General features: G+C 37.2%; 1 protein-coding gene across 1 annotated transcript in view; it reads right to left on the reverse strand.

Moving 5' to 3' along the window:
- The window catches only part of BICC1 (BicC family RNA binding protein 1), a 98,779-nt gene that overhangs the window by 49,394 nt on the left and 27,231 nt on the right, over positions 1 to 22,154 (reverse strand). Inside the window, exon 2 of the mRNA XM_054071832.1 lies at positions 12,271 to 12,317. Coding sequence (XP_053927807.1) covers positions 12,271 to 12,317 — 47 coding nt within the window. The remainder of the gene's footprint in view (positions 1 to 12,270; positions 12,318 to 22,154) is intronic.

Consider the following 22,154-nt stretch of genomic DNA (forward strand, 5'->3'; position numbering starts at 1 on the left):
TGTTTGGAAGAAAGGGACCTCTGGAAACCATTTAAGTCCAACCTGATGCTCCAGTCCAAAGTTAGTTCAGGTTGTTCAGAGGCCTTGCCCATCAAGCTCTCATCACCTCAAAGGAAGAAGATTCCACAGCCTCTCTGTATACTTACTCAGCTATGTGGCCACCTTTACTGAGCATTTTTTTGATCTTATCTGGTTGAGTTTTCTTTGCTCAACCTTTGGGCATTGTTACCCGTGCAGTTTTAGGAGAAGCCTGACTTAGTCTACCTTCTAACCACCTGTGGTGCACCTGAAGATTACCTCCTTCATACTGGACAAATCCTGTGCTGAGATTCTTTTTGTACATCATCTGTCCAACCACCAGGCCCTTCATCGACCTGGTGATCACTCACTAGCATCACTCTTGCTTGTCAGGACCTTTCTTGTGTTGAGAGGGACATAACTTGGCAGAGTACTCCACATGCCGCCTCACAGCGACTGAGCAGTCAGGAATAACCCTTTCCCTGGATCTTCTGAGTCATATATTTTTAGATAGTGAGTCCATGTAAAGATACACACAGGGGTAATAAGTACTAGGGAGATTATTTAACACATATAATGCTAAGAAGTAAACAGGTGCTCACTGTAAGCTTGGGCTGTAAACTAGAAAAAACCCTATATCAGAAGAATTGAAAGAACATTTGATTTCCTTAAAGAAGCAGAAAAGGAAAAGGAGAGAGCTTTTCAGGTGGAAACTCTCAGGGTCTGGTTCCTCCTGTATAAATAATATTGTTCAAATTCCTCAGAAGGACAAAAAAGGACTGTGCTCTTTTGATTGCTGATACAAATGAGAATCACAACATACAAAAAGTGGACACTGACAAAAAAAATTCAGCTCGCCAAAATGACAGGAGGTAGGGGGTAATTAAGTAAAGTACTACATTTTAGGACTCGTAGTCATCTGCAAACAAACAATAACCAAAAAAATAAAATTCCAAAATAATTAGCAAAGCCACTTCCAAGAAGAATGTAAATGCATTAAGAAAACAGCTACAACACCAGTAAGTTTTCCATAACAGTAGAATTCAGAACTAAGGCAGACGTCTCTAAGAGTTCTTAATTCTTATCTTCGACATGCAAATCCCAAGCACACTACAACAACTTCCAGATCAATGCAACATGTGGAAAAAAACAAAAGTGTCAACCACACTTCAGTATACTAGTATTTTTGGTTTCAGCAACTATTGGATAATAAGTTACAGCTGAAATAAGTCATTTCCAGGAAGGTGAAATTCTGTCAAGCAACATACAGATACTTTTCACAATTTTCCATCCAGATAAGCTGTTTCAAGGGATTCGGTTGGTCTGAGAGAGAGTTTCAGGCTAGATTATTCTTAATTGTACAACAGGCAATGAAAAACACATAAAACAGGAAGGCATTAGCTAAAAGGAGAAGGTAGGTGCTAAAACAAAGAACAGCGCTGGACTGAGATAAAGATCATACAACAAAAAAGGAACCACAACGGAAAGAGACGGAGAGAATGAAAGTCATGAAAGACAAGCATCGCATCCAATCAGACCTTTACCCTTTCAATAAAGTTGGGAGATTTCTGTCTAAAAACATTAAATCCTCATTTCTGATGCTAAACCAAAACAAAATGAAACCGCACAACTTCAGAGATGCACACATTCTGGGGACATAAGAGAAAGCTGCACATGATATCTTCAAAGGAAAAGACGTCTGACTGCCAGCCACTGAGATCTGGCGACTTAATATTGTTAAGCTCTTCGGAGAATGCAATGCTAAAAATTACCACATTAGACTAAAAAGATGACTCAGTTTGGTCACTATAAAGATAAGTTTATCTCTTGTCTTAGGCAGCTAGGTTAAAAAAAGCCTGGACGCAGTTAGATGAAACATAAAAATGCTCATCGTATATGCTGGCTTTCAACTCCAAGCAGTAAACTTTATAATAAATTCCAACCTGATTGCAAAAATCATCTTTTCCACAATTTTGAAAGCCATATTTTATACAGGAAAAAATATAATAGTTCTTGCTGCAGCACTTATTTTTTCACCAGTGAAAATAATTTATCTTCCCCATAAAATAATTTGAACATTGTAACTGTCTGAAAAGTTTGCAATGGAAAGTGAATTCTGGTTTTACTTTTGTGAAACTGGGGGTTTCACAAGAACCATTACTAAGAGTTTAAACTATGTAATTGCTTGGTTTCAAAGCTATGTATTGTATTTATTTCAGTATTCATGTATTGTATGTACTGTAACAGCAGGAATGTCACAAAGGCCTAGGAAGCAAGAAAATGAGTTTTTACCTTCAAGTTTAACATCTGTAGTAACGTTTATGTTGAAACTTATGTAACAGTAAAATTCTACACAGTGTAGATCACTGCTGCATCGACATTTAGTTCTTTTTTACCATTCTAACCCAGGCAGTTTTAAGTGCCAGGATTTTTTTTTTTTCCCCTGAATCAAATTTGGATTCATTCCATAAAAACCTCAAGTGCATGTTCCAAAGGAATAGTTTAATCAGTGAAAACACAGTGTTATGCTACACAGCCTGAAAACAGCAGTACTGCTCTCAAGTGAACAAACCAGAAAACACTACTCACTTTACAAGCAATACAGATATAATACTTTTATTTTAATTGTGGAAATACTTTGGTTACAAAACATTTGGAGGAAGTTCTGCCTAGCGATGATTGATTCAGAGTTCATGATCACTACAGAACAGCACCTCTGCTTAGGCTTTGCTTCTTTTCATATGAAGAAAGTGACTGGATTTATACTAACCGGTACTCTCCTCACCTTGAGGGACCAAGTGACCAAAGAGAGAAGACATATTTGGCAGCAAGATTTAACCCCATAGTAAATAATCTCATGCTTCTTCTCAAAATGAGGGAAAGTAAGACATTTTCTATCTACATCTTCCCTTCCTCCCCTTTCCTCAAGAGAAACTGTAGTGTTTATGTAGCTGAAATATGTAAGCTATTGTCCATGGAATACAAACAGAAGATGACACAAGACACTGGAAGATACCAATAAAACAGATAAGACCATGCCCTGACCCTGAAACAAAAATTACTCCAGTCACAAATCACAGGGCTTTCAGGAAAAAAGCATCTAGCTATAAGACAGCTGGAAGGAAAACTCGGCTTCCTTCTATTCCAGCTTCAAAAATTTATAGTCTAAGCACTTTGGCAAGCTTTTACATTAAGACGGCAAGAAAATATTTTTTCTTAGGTTATAATTTTTGCTTAGCTGATTTTGGATGAAACCTGGAATGCCCTGAATGCAACAAAACAACCAACCAAAACTCCCCCAAAGCCCAGAGACATTTCAGAATTCAGAATTTTACGTGCAGTAGATGAAAAAGAACAACATATCAAATGGACATTTCTTCATTTAAAACAAGCACATTAAATGAAGGTAGCATTCCTCATAGTTAGTGTTATTAAGTGACCTGTTTCTGATATTCCCGTGTTTGGGATTTGTGCATCTTGGCCATTTCTGCCTCAGTTCTTATTCACAGTGAAAGGAAAAACAGGTAAGAGTGAAATTGTTAATATTAAACCAATATGTAGTAATGTCTTAATCTCAGCAACATCTGCAAAAGGGCTTGTTAGAAGACACAAATACTAATTTTAAGACAGATACAGGCACCCCAAGGCACCCATACATTCCAGACTAAAAAGCTACTTTAGAGAGTGCAGTTTGTGCTTCTGTTTGGCAGAAAAGCAACCTGGTATGCAAAGTGAGATTTAAAACTATAAAGCATAGAAAATACTTTAATGAGTTTGTTCTTAATTTAGATTGTTGACACTAATAGCTTACATGCAAGTGTAAACTTCAAAATACACAACAAAACAATGCATTGGGAGGACAAGGATCAAGCCCCAGCTGTCTGTACAGAAAGGGGCACTGTAAAGAGCACCTTGCCAAGCGCAAGGACAGGAGTGCCAGTGTGTCTGACAGGGTAGGAATACCCCATTTTCCTATTTCAAATTGCAACCATCAGAAATGCCAAACAGTTTTAGAAAAGTATCTGTATGTGACTGCTTGGCTAGTCCTTCTCCTCTAACTATATTCATCTTTGAAAAAGGTAATATTTAAATTATTTTAGAGATTGTCATACGGAAAAATAAGTATGGATAAGGTTAATAATACTTCCATACATGTTTTCTTTTTTTCACATTTCTACTGCAAATCATTTGTCTCAATACTGCAGGAATTTGATCTCCACATACTAACTTGTCCATCTTGGTTTAACTGATTTTTATTTTAAGTTAACTTTATTAAATGCCAAAATAACTTTAACCAAAAAATTAGAATGGCCAAATCATTTATGTTGGAAAATACGTTTAACATAATCAGGTCCAACTGTAAACCTAACACTACCAAGATCGCCATTAAATCATGTCCCTAAGCACTACATCTACACATTTTTTAAATATGTCCAGAGACTGACTTCCCTGGGCAGCCGGTTCCAACACTTGTTCATCCTTTTGGTAAAGAAATTTTTCCTAATATCCAGCAAAAATATACCCTGGCACAATTTGAGGCCATTTCCTCTCATCCTATCACCTGTTACTTGGGAGAAGAGACCAGCACCTGCCTCACTACAACTTCCTTTCATTGCCCTTTTTAGAGGGCAATAAGGTCTCCTCTCAGCCTCCTTTTCTCCAAGCTCAACAACCCCTCAGCTGCTGATCATAAGACTTCGGGTCTAGACTCTTCACCAAATTTGCTGCCTTTTTTTGTACATGCTAATTAAAGTGTCTCTGAATTTTCCAACTAATTTAGATACAGATATAAAAACGAAAACATGCCTGTTTCCCATTTGCATACTTCTACACAGCTTCATATGTCAAACTAGCAAAATACTAATATGCTTTCCTCAAACTTTCATTACCAATAATTTTGTGGTCTGCATGTGCAGACTTTGAGGCTTCCACAAAGAAGCAAGCAGACTGTTTGCTGTCAGGGGCTATAGCCTAGCCCAGATTAACTCCAAACCAATTTACCATCTTCGCTACACGTTCACAGCTATTCCTAAAGACTTCATCAAAAATAAAGGCAGGCACACGCACTGAGTATAACATTAGAGCTGGAGATTAATACCATAGGCAACCTATTCATTTATTCAGAGTTCTGATCAATAGGTATCAGCTGATAATACTTAAAAAAAAACCCCTAAATAACAGACTATATGTAAAGACAATAACGGCAGTAGTGTAAACATCATCTTTGCCTCTCAGACTTCCTGGCTATAAATAAAAGCTCTCAATCAGTAAAGACAAAATTGGGGAAAGCTACCTATGTGGACATAGCTTTGGAATTCATATTCTTTCACTTTCCATTAAGGCATTTTTAGCTTAGAAGGGGAGAGAACACATGCATGCACACATACTGCATCTTTTTTTAACCTTCACTTTACCTGAAGTGAACTGGGAAATGTCATTCTCACAAGGGTCTTTCGTTAAGCAATCAAACACTGCACTATTGTTACATCCAACAACTGCACTAAGTGAACCTTCTGCAACAATAATATTTAGAGAACTTTGTACTTAATTTACACATAAAGTAAATAAAACTAAACAAATAAAAGTAAGTATATTTAAAAATGTAAAGGGATTACCTAAGCAAGCAAAAAGCAGCTGTAAATTTGTGTACAGCATTAATGAATTATAAGCAAGTATCAGAAAGAAGGAGAAATTTATCTAAGAAAAAGTATTATTTAACAATGAAACTCCCACAGCACATTGTTACAAATGCCAATACGCAACCAACCCTTCTCTCCAAAAGCAGCAACTCTCCTCCCTACGAATTAGGAATTCTGTGTATATTATTAATTTGTATCATTCTCATACTTCACCTCCTCTTTATTTTTTTCAGCGAAAGTAACGATTACAAGCATTTCTGAGGACAAAAATCCAAAACCCACCCCTTAAAACAAGATTTAGCTTTCAGAGTGAAAGGAATTAAGCACTTCACAAATTGCTCGTTCTGTCTTGCTTTACAATGCAAGAGATGTTGCACAAAATGTTGAGTATAGAAATAAGGTGGCACTGTTTCTGGCCAAGGAAATTATTCACAAGCTACTCAACAAGGACAGTTAGTGTTTTAAGACTTTTGCCTGCAGTGGGCACTTAAGAGGATTAGGCCCAGAGACCACTTCTATATTACAGGTAAAAGCTCTCAAGACTGTCCCCATTATATCAAACGCAACACAGAAGAAACAAAAGATGAAAAAAAAATACCCAACCTTGTAATTACTCCATTCCTTTAACAGAATTATGGCTATACTAAGAGACATGATGAATGCAGTTCTTCCACAAGAACGAAGCCTTCCCACCATTTAGCTCTGCCTGAACTAAGCAAAAAGTTAAGTAAGCACTCTAGATTTACCTTTTTAGAGAAACAGATCCAACTTAAACAGTTGTCGTCTTTCCACTGGGTGTGGTTTTGGCAAAAGAAAGGCAAACCTCTCAATCTCAAGATATCCTGTGAATGTTGACTGCATTTGCTCAACTCTATAATCCATACCACCCTCTCCAAGCAGTTGCTTCCTCTTCCCAGGAAGCTAAATCAGAGGAAGCTCAATGTAAATGAGAAGCATATGCCAGCGTTCCCATCCCACCCTTGCACAGCCAGGCATTTCAAGCAAATTCTGCAAATGTATGGCCTTAATAGATCCCTGTCACATGCTGTAAGCCAAGCTCTACACCAAGATGTTATTTTAATGCTAATGCAGGTACTAATGATTTCTACCCAGAAAAAGTAAAAGGTATGGAAACAGTTTCTGCAGTTCAAAACTGCTCCTGTGGTTGAAACAGAGACAAAATCCATGATAATGTATAATCAACATGAACTTACTATGTCTCACTAGAAAGATAAATAGCACTGAAGAAACTGATAGCTAAGCAGTTGCCATCGGAAATGGGAATATAGCCTTAGGGAAATTATAAATAGGCAGTTCAAGAGAAGTCATGGATGAAGACACACGGAAAGCCCTTCATCTTAGTCTCAGGTCAATGATTAATATTTTTTATGCCTGAAAATGCCCTAAGCCATTCACACTTGAAGTCCTACCAACATGTTTCATGTTCAGAGATTAAAAAGGAATATCAACCAACTTTCAGCCTGACCTACTGCATAGAGAAAAATAGATTACTACTTTTAGTTAACTTTACTTGTATCAGTATTTACTACCTATACTTAGAAAGCATTCACATGTACACAAACGCTGTATCATTATAATCATACATAAGTACTCTGCATAAGTTACAAATTTTGCCCCAGATCAACCTAACAAATATTCTTTAAAAATATAAGTGAAAACACAGGATGTTGCAAAACAAGCTCTTTTACTGTCTTAGATAAAGAAACAGGGCTTGAGGCAGCTTCCTTACTGCCTTTGCTGACAGATCCTCCTAAACAAATATAAGGTAATATACAGTCCTTAATAAATTCTGCATACAGAAAGGTGATTAAAGATGCAATTAGATACAGCTATTTTTCAGATCTTCAGATAATTGCAATTTTTTTATGTTTCATTTCTAATATTTTAAAAACTTTTACTGCTACTGCTTCCAATAACTATACTGAAAGAACAACTCATTTTAAAGGATGGTTTCACAAAACATTGCTTCCAAAATGCCCTCAGTACCTTTTAAAGTGTTACCCATGTAATGAAATAAAAAGCTACAGGTTAAATATGTTTCAAGTAAGGAGAGAAAAAAAAAACCAAAAAAAACACCCTAGTCTTCCTTTACATTCATAAACTCCTATCAATGAACAGAAGATATTTTAGTACACACACACATTTGATCATTGGTATCTTCAGACTTCTAAGCATTATTACATACCCTTCAGGGAACAACAGAGTCTGCAGTCAAGAGAAGAACGAGCATCTAAACACGCATTTTGCCTAACTCCAGTGGTAACCTAAAAAAACAGTTTGCAACTGTGCAAATGAATGTATTCCTATAAACACCATTTCTTTTTGATTAAAGAAAAACCAAAACCATCACAACAAAAAAACTCCCCACAAAATCTAAATAATCTCAAACATTCAGAAAAATAAAACCCACAAGTTAGAGCTGGTTGGTAGCATGTTATGCTCTCCATAAAACCAAATTCTGCAAACGAACTCATTGAAAGCGGGAAAGGAAGAGTGGAGGAGCCCCTTCAGAAACACTCCAAAAGCCCATGACTAAAACATGAATTATGCGGAAATGAACAGCTTCCCATCTGACCTACAGTTAAGCACTGGGTAGCGGACTACGTTTGCATCACTTCCAGTCACTACCTCTGCACACGCAGCCCCACGTTAGCCCAAAAACTCCACCCAACTTCTACTAAACATACAGTCTTCACCTCTCTCTCACCATACTGCTGACAGTCTCATGATTAAGGCTAGATGTACACTCTAGCCCTGAGAAATTTCAGAATGAAAGGTTATCATCAGCACTAAGATTTCCAAGTGTTTAAGAAAAAAAAAAAAAAAAAAGACTCCTTGAAGCAAGAATTAAAAGCAAACAGAGATGATGCATTAAATTCCACGTTGTCCACACAGCCAGCCTTCATCTGTTTTGGATTATGAATTCTTCAGGGCAGAGACCCACCACCTTCTTACATTTTATATAAGAGTGTCATGCATATCTATAGTGCTACATAAATTATGTGTTCCTTGGAACAATGTCCTGACTTCGTCTGGGAAGGGCCTTGCTTGCCTGTGAGGCGTGAACCAGATGTTATGGAACTCAATGGAAAAATTCCACCATCAACTGAAAATGGGCTTTGGCTCAAGAACAAGTAAAAACTTCATATTATGTATTACTCTCATGGAATAAATTACGACAAAAATATATAGAGCAAGGTCTACAAAGATCTTTAACATAAATAGCATGTAACACAACAGCAATCCACTCCACGTTTATTTAAGATTACCTGCCACTGAACCGCAGATCAGAGAGCTCTAGGGAGAAAGCTATCACATTATTTGATTATTTCTTGCTAAATTATTAGCAGCTTCCAGCTGTTTTGAAAAATCCATATTAGAGTATATTATGTTTCCCTCCCTCTGAAGCAGTGCTAAATCTTAGAAATATTAAAAGAAAGTATGCTGAAGTCTCCAGATTTTTAAAAGTAATACTACAAAAAACTATTTCTCTACATTTCACTTTAATTCAGGAGCAGAGGAAAGCACACTTCATCACTTGATCTGCCCCACGATGACAGCTCAGAAATATTATCTCAATTTGCCCCTTGCAGCCAAGAACTGAGGCTTATTCTATAACTCCATCAGCAATGCAGAGCATGTGCTTGTTTGTGCTAAAATGCTCTATGAAATAATGCATTTTGATAATAAAATTGTTATTATTAAACATTGTAAGTTAAAAGTTGGACTAGTTTACATTACAGTTTACAGTGTCTGCTTGATTATGAAAATCCAAGAAAGTAATACTGCTTGCTCACATGTTTGAAGAGCAGTAGAAGACTAGTTAGCACCAAAACATTGCACTAACTTAGATTCATTAGACAACACTGTATTGCTTAACAATCCACACTGGGTCCCTGACTTGGGAGAGCATAAGGGTTGCAGGGAGGATCCAGGGAACTACAGTCCGACCTCAGTGCCAGGGAAAGTCATGGAACAGGTGACCTTGAGTGCTACCATGAAGCACATGCAAGAGAACCGGGTGATCAGGCCCAATCAACACAGGTTCATGAAAGGCGGGTCTTGCCAAACTAACCTGATCGCCTTCTATGACAAAGTGACTCAACTACTGGATGAGGTAAAGGCTGTGGATGTAGTCTTCTTGGACTTCAGTAAAGCCTTTGACACAGTTTCTCACAGCATTCTGCTTCAGAAACTGTCTGCCTCTGGCCTGGATGGGCGCACACTCTCCTGGGTTGAAAACTGGTTGGATGTCCGGGCCCAGAGAGTGGTGGTAAATGGAGTTAACTCCATCTGGAGGCCAGTCACAAGTGGGGTTCCTCAGGGCTCGGGACTGGGTCCAGCTCTGTTCAATGTCTTTATCAATGACCTGGATGAAGGCATTCAGTGCAACCTCCAGTACTAGCCTTCTCTCTCCTCCCTCTTCGTCTGCATGTCTTCACATATGGAATCACCTTCTCGACTCTTTGCCTTGTTACTCCTGTCACTTCAGCATTCATATGAAGACTTCCTTTATTGCACACATTCCTTCCACCCAAAAATAACTTCAGCACGTTGAGGGTAAAGTTTGTCAGAAAACACTATACATGTCATTATTTATGCAAATCACACCCTCAGTTCTTGATGTGCCTCTTAAATGATGCACTTCCCCTCTCCATTCCACTCAAAATCCTGCCAATAATGCCTGGAAGAATGTCTCATTTCAAACTATTTAAAAAAAAATCATTTACTATGGCTTTGAATTTATTTTAAGTTCCCGAAGTATCTTGCCGCCTTAGCTTGCAATGTGTTTCTAATGCTATAAATCACTTTCTTCCTCCCTATACAACGTGAAACACATGAAGAAAGTCTTCACTTTACCTCCAGAAACTGTCTTATTCATTTCACATGAGAAAGGAAAAAGCTTAACTCTGATTAAAGGAAATTGCACAGACCAAGACGGTGAGTAAGCCATGAGCAACTGTCCAAAGATTTTTTTGAACAAAAGAAAACTTGCAAAGATGATAGTTTCCATCTGTTTTTATTAGCAGTAGTATCATGTGCATGTACTTAGAAATGACAGTGATCCAGACTATATAGCTGATGAGGCTGTAAGAAGAATGCCAGTCAAAATAAACGGCTTTAACCTATCGCAGCATTCACACTACGCCTATATAATAATGAAGCATGAATGTGACAATATACTAATTCCAGAATAGGCACTACAGCCATTATCAATATGCATAAGTAATTTACCCTTATTTACATACTTAAGGTTCTACCACAATTCACTCCCCTATTAAACTCATACCAGTATTTTTTGGCTATTACACTAATTACATAATTGAAAGGTAACATATCTACAGCAAACAATGGGGTACCCAAGTACACATGTCAAATACCTATAAAGCCACCCAGAGGAAATATTGTGTCTACAACCTCGAGAATTATGAGCAGATTTACACAAGCATGAGAAAATACTGTGTTGTAAAACGAATGATGTGTAGAATGAAGCATGTGCTACTATGGCTTAGCTTTGGTGCAGCAAGTAAAAGAGCCCATACATTTTGATAAAATCCTAAGGAAGAACTATTGACACATTCTCCTCTGTGCACATTAACATTTGACAGTTAAGCACAAGCACCACATTCAGAGAAGAGACTCTCACTGTCAGTCAAGAGCAACATAATCTGAAGACTCTCATAGAAATACTTTCTAAAACCAATATTTTGGCAGCATACATACTCTTCTCCACCCGCCTTCACCAAAGCATCGGACAACCACGTGCACGGTAAAGTATTCTTTCACATCTATAAAGAGACCTTTTGGTAGTACCACTGAAATTCAAAGAAAACATGGAAAATAGGGCAAGCTACTTGTTTAACAGTCGAACAGGAGCTTCAAGGCATTTCAGTATACAGCATAAAAATTTACACTGTCTTCCCTACAGTACAGAAAGAGAAAACAGCTCATTTTCATTAGCATACTATAAATGTATCTTTACACGCTATTCTTGAAAAAAACCGCCATGTTGCTTTGCAAAAGTCATTTCAAAGTCATTACTCTTGACCATGTTTCTCTGTAGTTTAGTTGCTGCAGGACTATTTTTTCCAGTCCTTCCGTGCCCCTGTCTAACCACAAACTTTACTGAAGCACTCTGCGGATTGTGCATTGCTTTCTTAAAAGTCCTTTGCATTTCTCAACCAAATATTTATGCTTTCAATGATATCACAATAAATTTCATGTCAGTTTTTCAATAACAGGATATAGCATTTACATAAAATAAACTTAAGATCACCTCACAGCAACTTTTGGATCAACCTGTTGCTACTAAGCCAAATACTTTCATAATACATATTTTGACATTTTCAGTTAAAAAACAATTAAGTTGTTGTGCATGAATGACTGCAGTGTACACCAGAGATCGTACTTCTCATCACATGCCATGCACAGCTGATGGTTAGTAGACATTAAATTACAAACATTTTAATAAGATTTGATTAATACAGTGGAAATGGCACATTAGGTTTAATTAGCTGATCTCATATATGAGCAGTGGGCATAATTTTTCCTCTAGTCAACTGACATAACAGAATTAAAATATCTTTCTTACCTTCTGAAAAAAGTCTTCCCCACTTTTCCCTTTGCCTTCTGCAGCAGCTGTAAAACAAAAGCAGGATCTGGTTACTAAATACACAGGAGAAAACTTATAGGTTTACATATAGAAATCATAAATCAGTACACACTACTGTGAAATTATAACTCCGGATAATTTTTTCTCATTCAATAAACATTTGTCAACAACTAAGACCCAGAAGAACCTTTTGCAAGACCCTTGCTAAGGATGGGTTAAGCTAAGATAATTGTATTTGCACACTAAAGCTACAATATACTGATACATACTTTAGTTAGAAAGTAAATATGGTCACATGAGACTAATGATTTATTCACACTGCATACATGTAATGCCACGTAATTCTACCACTAGGAGGATCAAAAGAAAGCTAACAGGGCACAAGATCTGCTATATCGAGATTCTAAATTAAAACCAAAACGAGAATAAGCATTATGTTAAGCCAGAAGCTTATTAAGAATATTTTGCCTCTATTCTGCAATTTTTTGTATTAAAGTGAAATATAGAGCTACTACTGTGTGGCTTATTGAACTTGAGAAAGTGCCAGAAAAATCTAAACACTTATTAGTGCTGTTAAATATTCCTCTCAGTTTCCTGCTATTCAGTGAAATTTTGCAACGTACTTTACACCATCCAAAGTTTATGAGCTACTACATTCAAAGCAGCTGAAAAACAATAAAAGGCAACCCTAGGTACTCAACTGGAAATGGTGCCACTGTACAAACCAGAGGCATAAGCCCGTTTGAACATTTGAGAACAACGTTCAAGATGACGTGAAGTTAAAAGTGGCAGGGCTTCGTGACTGTGGTCAAGGAGGAGCTTGTTAAGCAGGGAAAAACTAAGGTCTCAACCCTCTTAGGCAAGGAAATCAGAGTTTGAAAGCTGAAAATCTTGACTTTATGAAGAGAAGTACCATCAAAAAACACTTCACACCAATCCTGTTTGGAAGAGAAGAGACAAAGAAGAATGCCACTCTCCTCCTCGCATGCAACACACACCTCTTGCACTGCCAACTGACCCAGTGCAAGGGGCTAAAGCATGGTGGGGATCCCAGGAATCCTGTTTCAGAGGATGAGCAGGGAAAACCAGCACTGCCAGCGGAACACTTGTCAGAACTGTGAAACGTTCCCTGTACTCTAGGGCTGTACTGCTCACATTTGGACATCTGTATTTACAAAAAAAAGAAACGCTGACAAAGAGTGAATAACAAATATATACATATAGGCAGCAAATAGGGTATCGAACCCTCTGAGTACTTTCCAAAAACACTGCAGGCAACACCACAACAACAGAACAAAACCTCATTGTAGAACACAGCTTGGGTGCTCACAAGAAGTGATCATATAATTGAGTGATTTCAAGAGCAAGATCTGGATTATCTCCCACATGTATTTAAACCCATAATTGTATATTTAGCTACTATAAAAGATTACACTTAAAAATGGTATCACTGCATATAGCTTATGTTGTAGCTTATCTAAGCTGCAAATCAAGACCTAACAACCAATTAAAAACATCAGAGGTCAAGCTAATTATTAAAAGGAGAATTTCCTTTTCCCTCGAGAAATGGACACTTCCAAACGGAACTCCAAGTGCAAGAACAGTTTCCTGAACGGTACTGGATCGCTGAAGAAATTCATTGTCATTTTGATTTTTCTATATTTCTCACATACAAATGAAGCCTTTAGCTCATCTCACCCTCATCCGCCTGGCTTCAAAACTGTTTCAGGCACTTAATTCGCCATGCTCTTCTGATCACACAAGCAATCCCAAACTCTTAAGTTGACACTAATTCAGCTAACGCAATATAAGAAGAAAATGCAGCCAAGCAGATGGAGGCTGGTGGCATGAGACAGTTTTTACTACCCCAGAGGAAGCAATGCCATGCTTTGGCTCCTCAAAGTACCAATAACTACACTTCAATACCATGGAGAATGTGTACACTATGAAGTTTTATCCAATACAATTCACAAGTTCATGTTACTTAACTCTAGCGCAGTCAGAGCAGAGGCAGTGAATGAAGCCTGTCAAGAAGTCACCTCACTGCAGAGCAACTCCAGACTGTGCAATTCCACAAATCTGAGAAGAAAACAAAAAACCTCCTTGTCCTCAGAAACCTCTGAGTGTCTTGTAAGAGAAAACTGGTGCAAGTTTCACCAGAGCAAGATCTTCTAGAAGCAGAGAAAAAAAACAAATGGGGAAAACTTCAGTTCTTCAAGCTACAGATAGCAGCAGAAAAACACAACTTTCTTTTGTCAGCAGTCACTTCATAGATGCATGTTGTTCTACAAGTTTTCCATTAACTCAGCAATAGCTATGAAACACTTGAAAATTAGTACCACTACACTATTTCAATTGAAACATGGGACCAGTGTGCTTTTAATCAGAGGGTACAGAAGATAAATTGGAGATGAGAATATGACAGATGTGAGGCTGAAGCTGCAGTTTTGAGAACAGACAGATTTTGTTCCAGCGGCAAATAAATGATTTCTAAAGTTAATATAAACAAGCGATGGCTTAGATAATAGCAGTGATGCTCTGCAGGGCATTTAAAAAGAAAGCTGACAAAGCAAATTCCAAGCTTTTTATTGTAGATTTATTTTTAAGCTGAATCACTCTGGTGACCTGATTTACAGCTTTGCCCCACCAACATCTGTATGGCACAACAGATGGACTCCAACAAGCACAGACAAAGTAAGGAAGAAGAGGAGGGAATAAGAACATCTTAAACTCAGTTCACAGGGAAAAAAAACAGTATGAAGAATAGTGATGTTGGAGGAAACAGCACTTTAAAAACATCTTCTGTTAATCACTGGGTTTAGTTGTTACATCACACTATAAAGATATGGTCTTTCATTATAGCTTTTCAATATGTAAGATGTTTTATGATAACTCATTTGTCAGGTCCCATAGTATCTATGAAAAGGCAGGGAGATGAGCAAAAGAAGCATTCCAGAGTTATAAAATTTATGCACAAGTCATTAAAAGTGGAAACTATTTACAATGTTCACTACAATGAGCTGCAGTTCATTAAGTCATTGAGGTTTACCTCAAGTCATAGAATCATAGTCACTAGGTTGGAAAAGACCTTTGAGATCATCAAGACCAACTGTACCTGTCCACTTCTAAATGATACTCCTAAGCACTTAATCTACCCGTCTTTTAAACACCTCTGGGGATGGTGACTCAATCACCTGCCTGGGCAGTTGTTCCAGTGCCTGAAAACCCTTTCAGTGAAGAAATTTTTCCCAATGTCCAATCTGAACCTCCCCTCACGCAACTCGAGGCCACTCCCTGATCCCATCACCTATCACTTCAGAGAAGAGACCAGCACCCATTTCCCTAGAACCTCAGATAACCTGCGATAAAAGGCAAGCTTTAATTTGTGTTTAGAAAAAGTTTGCTAGGTCATTACATCCTAACCTCTATTTTTTTTCTAAATAAATCTCGAGAGTATTAACCTCAACTCTCAAAATAACAGTCAAAATAAACCTCATCTTTGAAATATTATATTGAGAAGCTCCCAAATTTACATCTTATGTATGTACCCTGGCAGATTATTTTAGTAATCTTAGCAACATTAAAATTTTAATATGAAACAAAGCTTTCTTCAAAAAGCCCTAAGTTCCCAAGTTCTCAAACACAACAGAATAATAGGTCCTTTGTAGGTGTGAAGGGGGCCAGCAGAGCTGTACCTGTGCTATATGGCAAGCACAATATAGAACCACACGTTCATTAAATTTGAAATAAGCCTTCAGCTTTTAATAAACAGGAGTTTTGCATCTTCTGACTTTGAGAACAGAATTAATTATTTCAAAACACTATACCACTAACAAACAACATTAAGAAGTGACGCTGATGCCTACATTTATTAGGTTACAATCCTTAATCTCTATTTCGGAAGTATTATGTCAACGAGTGCAGTTCAGTTATTTAACAGCTTGCTAAATTCCACTTCAAATAATGATTAAAACACACTTATAAAACTTTCATCCTAAACACACACAAGTCACTAGAGCCCCACTATCCTATGCGGTGGGAATGTTTTTATAAGAGAAGTACAAGTAGCTACTCGTGGAAGACAGACAGACATTTTTATAAGAACACTTTCAGCCACCAGAAGAAAAAGCCTTTGCTGCTCACTTCCACCTTGTGCTGCTCTCCTTTGCTTGATGGCACAGCTGTCTCTGCAGCCACAGCAGTGACCAGGTCTAGCTTTATAGTTGGCAGAAAAAGTAGGCTCTACTGCAATCGTCCACCTGGTCTTCCCCAGCTGGAAGGGTGGATGGAAGGAGATCTTCAGGGCTGGCTTAGCTGGCAGCTCTGGCATATCCCAGTTGAAGGTGTTCAGGCAACTACAGCTTCAAGAAGCAGTAGCAGACCTAGTTGACTTTTTGTAAGTCTTCTCCAGAACCAGTCTCTTCCACCAGCAGGACCAGGCACCACAAACATGACCCAAGCAGAACAGCAGTTAACTTTAACAGTGTGTTTTTCAGCAAAAGTACTACCAAGTCAATGAAAGTACTCCTTGAACTCAAACAAATGCGTACAATGAGAACTACTTAGTGTCTCTAATGAGAAACAGGAAACCATCACTGCTTTGACAGGATTTCCAGATGAGCTCTGGAAAGTCACACCTGGTTATCCACCTCAGGAGATCACTCCACCCTTCTGCCAATGGTCCTCAACCCCAGAGCAGATTTGAGAGAAGCCACAAACCAAATGGTAATTAATACAGCATACAAACTTCTGACTGCCGAATTCATTCAGTTCTGCCAACCTCTGCTACTCAGGAAATACTGTTTTCTTAGAAACAGTATTTATTTTATGGTATTGAATTATCACTTAACAAACCTTCATAAAAACTAGGTTTATTTTCACACAAAATGGTAACATTGGTTTCAGAAACAGAGACGAAAGACTATGTAAATGTGCATAATAAGCGTTTTATATTTTAAGTTGTACTCTGTTTATTATAATTTCTTCCATACCATGAAATATTTTATATCAGGTTTTAGCTTTTAAAGATATATTGGATTGCTGAAGTTCCATCCAATACAAATATGAAACAGTTGAAACAGGTGTTAACTATTATGGTACCCATGAAGTACACCACTTGCCTATAAATCATAAAAAAAGCCCAACTGTAATTTCTAAGTTCACATGGAAAAAATAATCTGAACTTTTACTTTGAATGTTATTTTAATTATTAAAAAAAAATTATAATACGGGCCATATTTTACAGTAACTGAACCCGAGATACACTGATTAAGTCTTGTTTAGATGAATTACTGTAATTTTGTGTTGATGTCTCATCAGCTTTGTCTCATTGTCTAAACTCTTGTAAACACAATGTAATATATAGTTGTGAATTTGCCTTTTTGTTGATTAGTATCAAAGCTTCTTCTTCAATCTGCACTGAATGACTACATTTATAGGAACAAAAAAGTTTGTTCTGCTTTTTAGGTTTCAGATATGATGAAACAAAAAACTATCATTCCTTGCACCAAAACACTCCTTAACAAGAGAGATAACTAGATATTATTTTAATTTTAACAAGACAAATAAACAAGAACAGGATTTTGAGAAACTGTAGAATAATGTATCTGAACATAAGTAATCAATTATCCTCTACCTCTCCTATCCTCTGAATGAGAAAGAACACAAAACACTTGAGATTATCCTTATGGTAACTAGTTTTTTTTCTGAAACTGCCATAGAAACATGCAAGCTACATAGCTCTGTTGTTTTTCAATTACCTTTTTTGTTTGTTTTTTTTTTTAATGAAAAGGACAGATATTCATATTGAAAGCCTGAGCTGTTGGTCAGAAGTTACCAAACTGGTTATCATACACGAAAAAAACCCTCCAGAGTTTTTCATTGTACCAGAAACACCACCTGACAAAAGGATTATGTTTCCAGTGCACAAAGTCAGACACTAACCCATACATACTCTGAAAGCGTGCATATATCAAGCCAAAATAAAGAATTCCACCCCAATAAGCCACAGGGTTAAGCCAAATTGCTGAAAATATGCCTTTAGGAACAAAAAGATAGAGCACATATTCTTAAAGAAAAAAACTGAGCTTAAGTTGAATTTACTGAAATCCAAACAAAACAATTTCTCATTTTTCCTGTAGTTACAAAGCTAGCCTCAATTGAAGTTTTCAGTTTAGAAACTAAGAAGTTTGAGAGACAACACAGCTGAAATGAAAAGGCTTAGGAAAAAGGCATAAAGGCCTAAAAAAAAAAATAAATTTGCATAAGGAACATTTTTCAGTTGGCTTATCAATAACACGACAACTACATATTATTCTCACTTTATTATTTACTGCAATAAATTTTATGAAGTAACCTGTAACACCTATCACCCTTACTGTCTTAGGGCCTCAAGTGGTTTCATAAATATGACCAAATTTTCCAGAGCAAATGAATGAAAAAAAGGCATTTCAACTTTCTTTGATTCATATATAAAGCAACCTTCAGATTTTGAGGATGCTCAGCACAGATAGATCGGAGTACAACTACAACATCAACTGGAGATATCAGAAGGGGGGGGGGGGGGTTGCAGATTGCGAAGGGAGACAAAACCCCAAAAAATCAAGAAATTACTCACACACTCAACAATCAAGAAAAAGAAAAATATACCTGTCCATGTGCCATGCTTTGTTAAGTCAGGACCTACACGATACCTGTAATACTATAAAAATTAACCAATATCTAAATATTCTGTGACAAAAGGACTCTTGGACTGAAGACGAAACCAGGAGCATCACCTTTAATTAACAAGTTAAGAAAAAAATTAAAAACAACGTAGACAAAAAGATTTCCAGGATACCAACTTTAAGAAGTTTACATGTGAGTATTCTTCCTCTGGTAGAGCAGCCAAAGAAGAATTGGAAGAATTGCAGCATGCTCAGTAAATGACAAGACAGTTAAATATCAGGACATTTTTGGGTGGGTTCCACTGTATCTCCTTCTGTTAAGAGGAACTTGATACGCAAGCTACTAAGGTATCCATAAAGAGGCCAGATGTGCTATAACTTCTGACAGACATAACTAAATCTGGGCAAAAAGATAGAATGCAGGATACTTTCAACCCTGCTATTGAAATACAGTGTCTACATGTCCCCTGGAAGTCCAGAGTCTCTTGTGGTTTTTTTGGACTGCTTGCTGGCTGGATGATGTTTCTTGTATCAAAGCCAATGCCATCTGAATGCACATGTAAACACAGAGGTAAGACGTTCATAGCCTTAATTCTCCCCTTAAGCCCACATTTACTCTCAGAATCATGAAGACTACACTGGAATATTCAAATCTTCAGAAGATTTGCTTTTCAGTAACCTTTTTTCCCCTGCATGCTACATTAAAATTAAGATTGTTGGCAAATAACTAAAACCATGCTACAACAAAAATTCATAAAGCCTCAGCCATCTATCATCTGTGATGAACAAAGTACAACTCAGAGAAAAGGGAGAAGCTTAGACTATGCTTATTCCCACTACCTCTGCATACACTGCCAAGAAAGAATGCAAGAAAGAAAACAATATACACTCTAAAGACCAAAGACACTGATTTTGAACAAATATTCCTAGAGGTTTCCTTAAGGACTCCATGGATTTGATGACTAATAGCATCGGGGCAGGAGGGAGAATTGAGTTACACTGAAGGCTACTTGCCTTGTCAATTTTTCCCCCTATATCAATATTTTCAGAATTGCCTAACCGTAAAAGTCCATCCAGAACCAATAATTTAATACATAACAACTGTAAATTTTAGATATATATCAACACATTTTTCTAATTTCGTAAGACAAATTTATCTCTAGGGAAGAAGCTGTCTGCCAAGTTTCTGCACAAAGTCTGTTTATTTATTTATTTTTATAGCCAAGTCACAGCTTGAAAGCAGACTGTGAAGTTGGGGTTGTTCTGGGAGCCCCTTTTTCCTTGTTAAAAATCTCTCCTTTCAAAGGCACACATGGGTCTAGCTCATCCACACAACCACAGAACACTTCCTTATGTGATGTGGAGTGCAGTCGAGCACATGGCACAAGATTCTGCATTTTAATGAAGATAATGAAGCAAACACTTCGCTTCCTGCCAGCTACTCTTAAGAATGAAGCCAGGAAGATGGATTAGCTGTCAGCACTATATTTACCTGATTAAAACTACTCTATTAGCTGCCTCAGACTGACACTTGCTTGCTATTAAAATCCCAAACACGCTGACATCTCTATTACTTTTTCTTTCCTTGTATATGGGAATCCCAGCAATAATATTTTCCCTTTAGTAGCTTGATTAGGATTGTTATGATAGAACAGCAGTAATAGATCAGGAAGAGGCAATAAAGCAAAAAAAATATTACTTGCAGTCCATCCCAATACTGTGCAGTTCAATTCACCTTCCTTTTCCTTCATCCAAAATTTTACCAACTTCTTTAGTTTGACGTTAGCATTTCTAGAGCCTGTTCTTACCTTTCTTTTTCTCACTGGTTTGAACCTAAATTTTGACAAAGCCTCTCTTCCCTTAGAATAGTTGCTGAAGTCACCATATATCCTACACTTTTCTTCAAGAAACCCCCTTCTGAATTCTTAAGTTCCATGACTGACATTAAATCAATGGCCCTGCTTCTGAGAGCGAAAGGCTTCCTAGAAATTCCTTAGCTAATAAAAATTCAACTGAAGTCTGAAAAGGACTCACCCAACAAAAAAAATCTTAAGATCTTCCTTGAAGCATAAGGAATCTCAAGCTAATGCAAAGATGTCGTTTCAAATTTGCAAGCATTTTAACTGTTCTGTAAAAATTAAAAAGAGATATCCATGCAGAAAGTGTAGCTGGCTGCTAGGCTGTAGGAAAGGAGATAAGAATTTAAAGGAAGAAATAATTCAGCATAGAACATCCCAGCTAGAGGACTACAGGTCATAGAAGATGCTGGGTATTTTTCTGAAATAAGAAGAAGAGTTGGTGCTCTATTTTAAGCATTCTTAGATTTAAAATTTAAAACTGATCATTTTTAACTAACGCTTGTATTAGCACCAGAACTTAAATAACTGTTGAAGTTCAGGATATGCTATACAAAGTTAGAGGACATACTTGATGTGGACAAACTGAGGTTTTCTTTGCCTTGTGAAGAGGCTTCTTTTCATGAACACATGTAACTTCTGGTAGTTTTCACTTAGAGATCCCTAGATTATTATCAGCAGATGCAATATTTTTCTTTCATTTTAATCAATGGATGAAGGCAGCTTTCCAGCATCTAAATACTGTAGTAGCAGAGTTAACAACCTATTTCTAGTTTCTCTTACATTAGAAAACTATCTGTGCTACCGATAATCACTTTTTAAAAAGAGAAAGTATCAAACTGTCACTTACAATGAGACAGCTTTATTAAGATCCATGGCTATTAGCAGGAGTGAAGTCTGGTTGTTGTATTGTGTACATTCAGGTACTCTAGCCCACCCCAATATTTCCCCTCAGTCTTGAGAAAAACATTTTTCGAGAATATATTGGATCCAGTAGTGAAAAGGAAGAATAATGACTTATTCTAATGTTCACAAAATATTTTTGCTATCTAAACATGTAAGAGTAAAGTACGTATGACCTCAGTCTTCCTACACTCTTTGGCAAAGCTGCCCTCCAGAAGATGCAAAGTGGTGTCACATGCCAAGAAATGTCACCTGCACTAAGATGTGCCAAGGAAAGATGGGATGGGTTAACTGTTCTTGTTTTATTCAAGGACTTAGTTAATTGTCTCCCCTCCCTCAAACAGGCCTTTCTGCATTTTAGTTTTTCAGGAAATTTTGGAACCTGTGGTCAAAGTGACAGGCTGGCCAGAAACAAATTTCATGTTGTAGTAATTTGTTT

Source organism: Cuculus canorus, chromosome 7 (genome assembly GCF_017976375.1).
Source record: "Cuculus canorus isolate bCucCan1 chromosome 7, bCucCan1.pri, whole genome shotgun sequence".
NCBI lineage: Eukaryota > Metazoa > Chordata > Aves > Cuculiformes > Cuculidae > Cuculus > Cuculus canorus.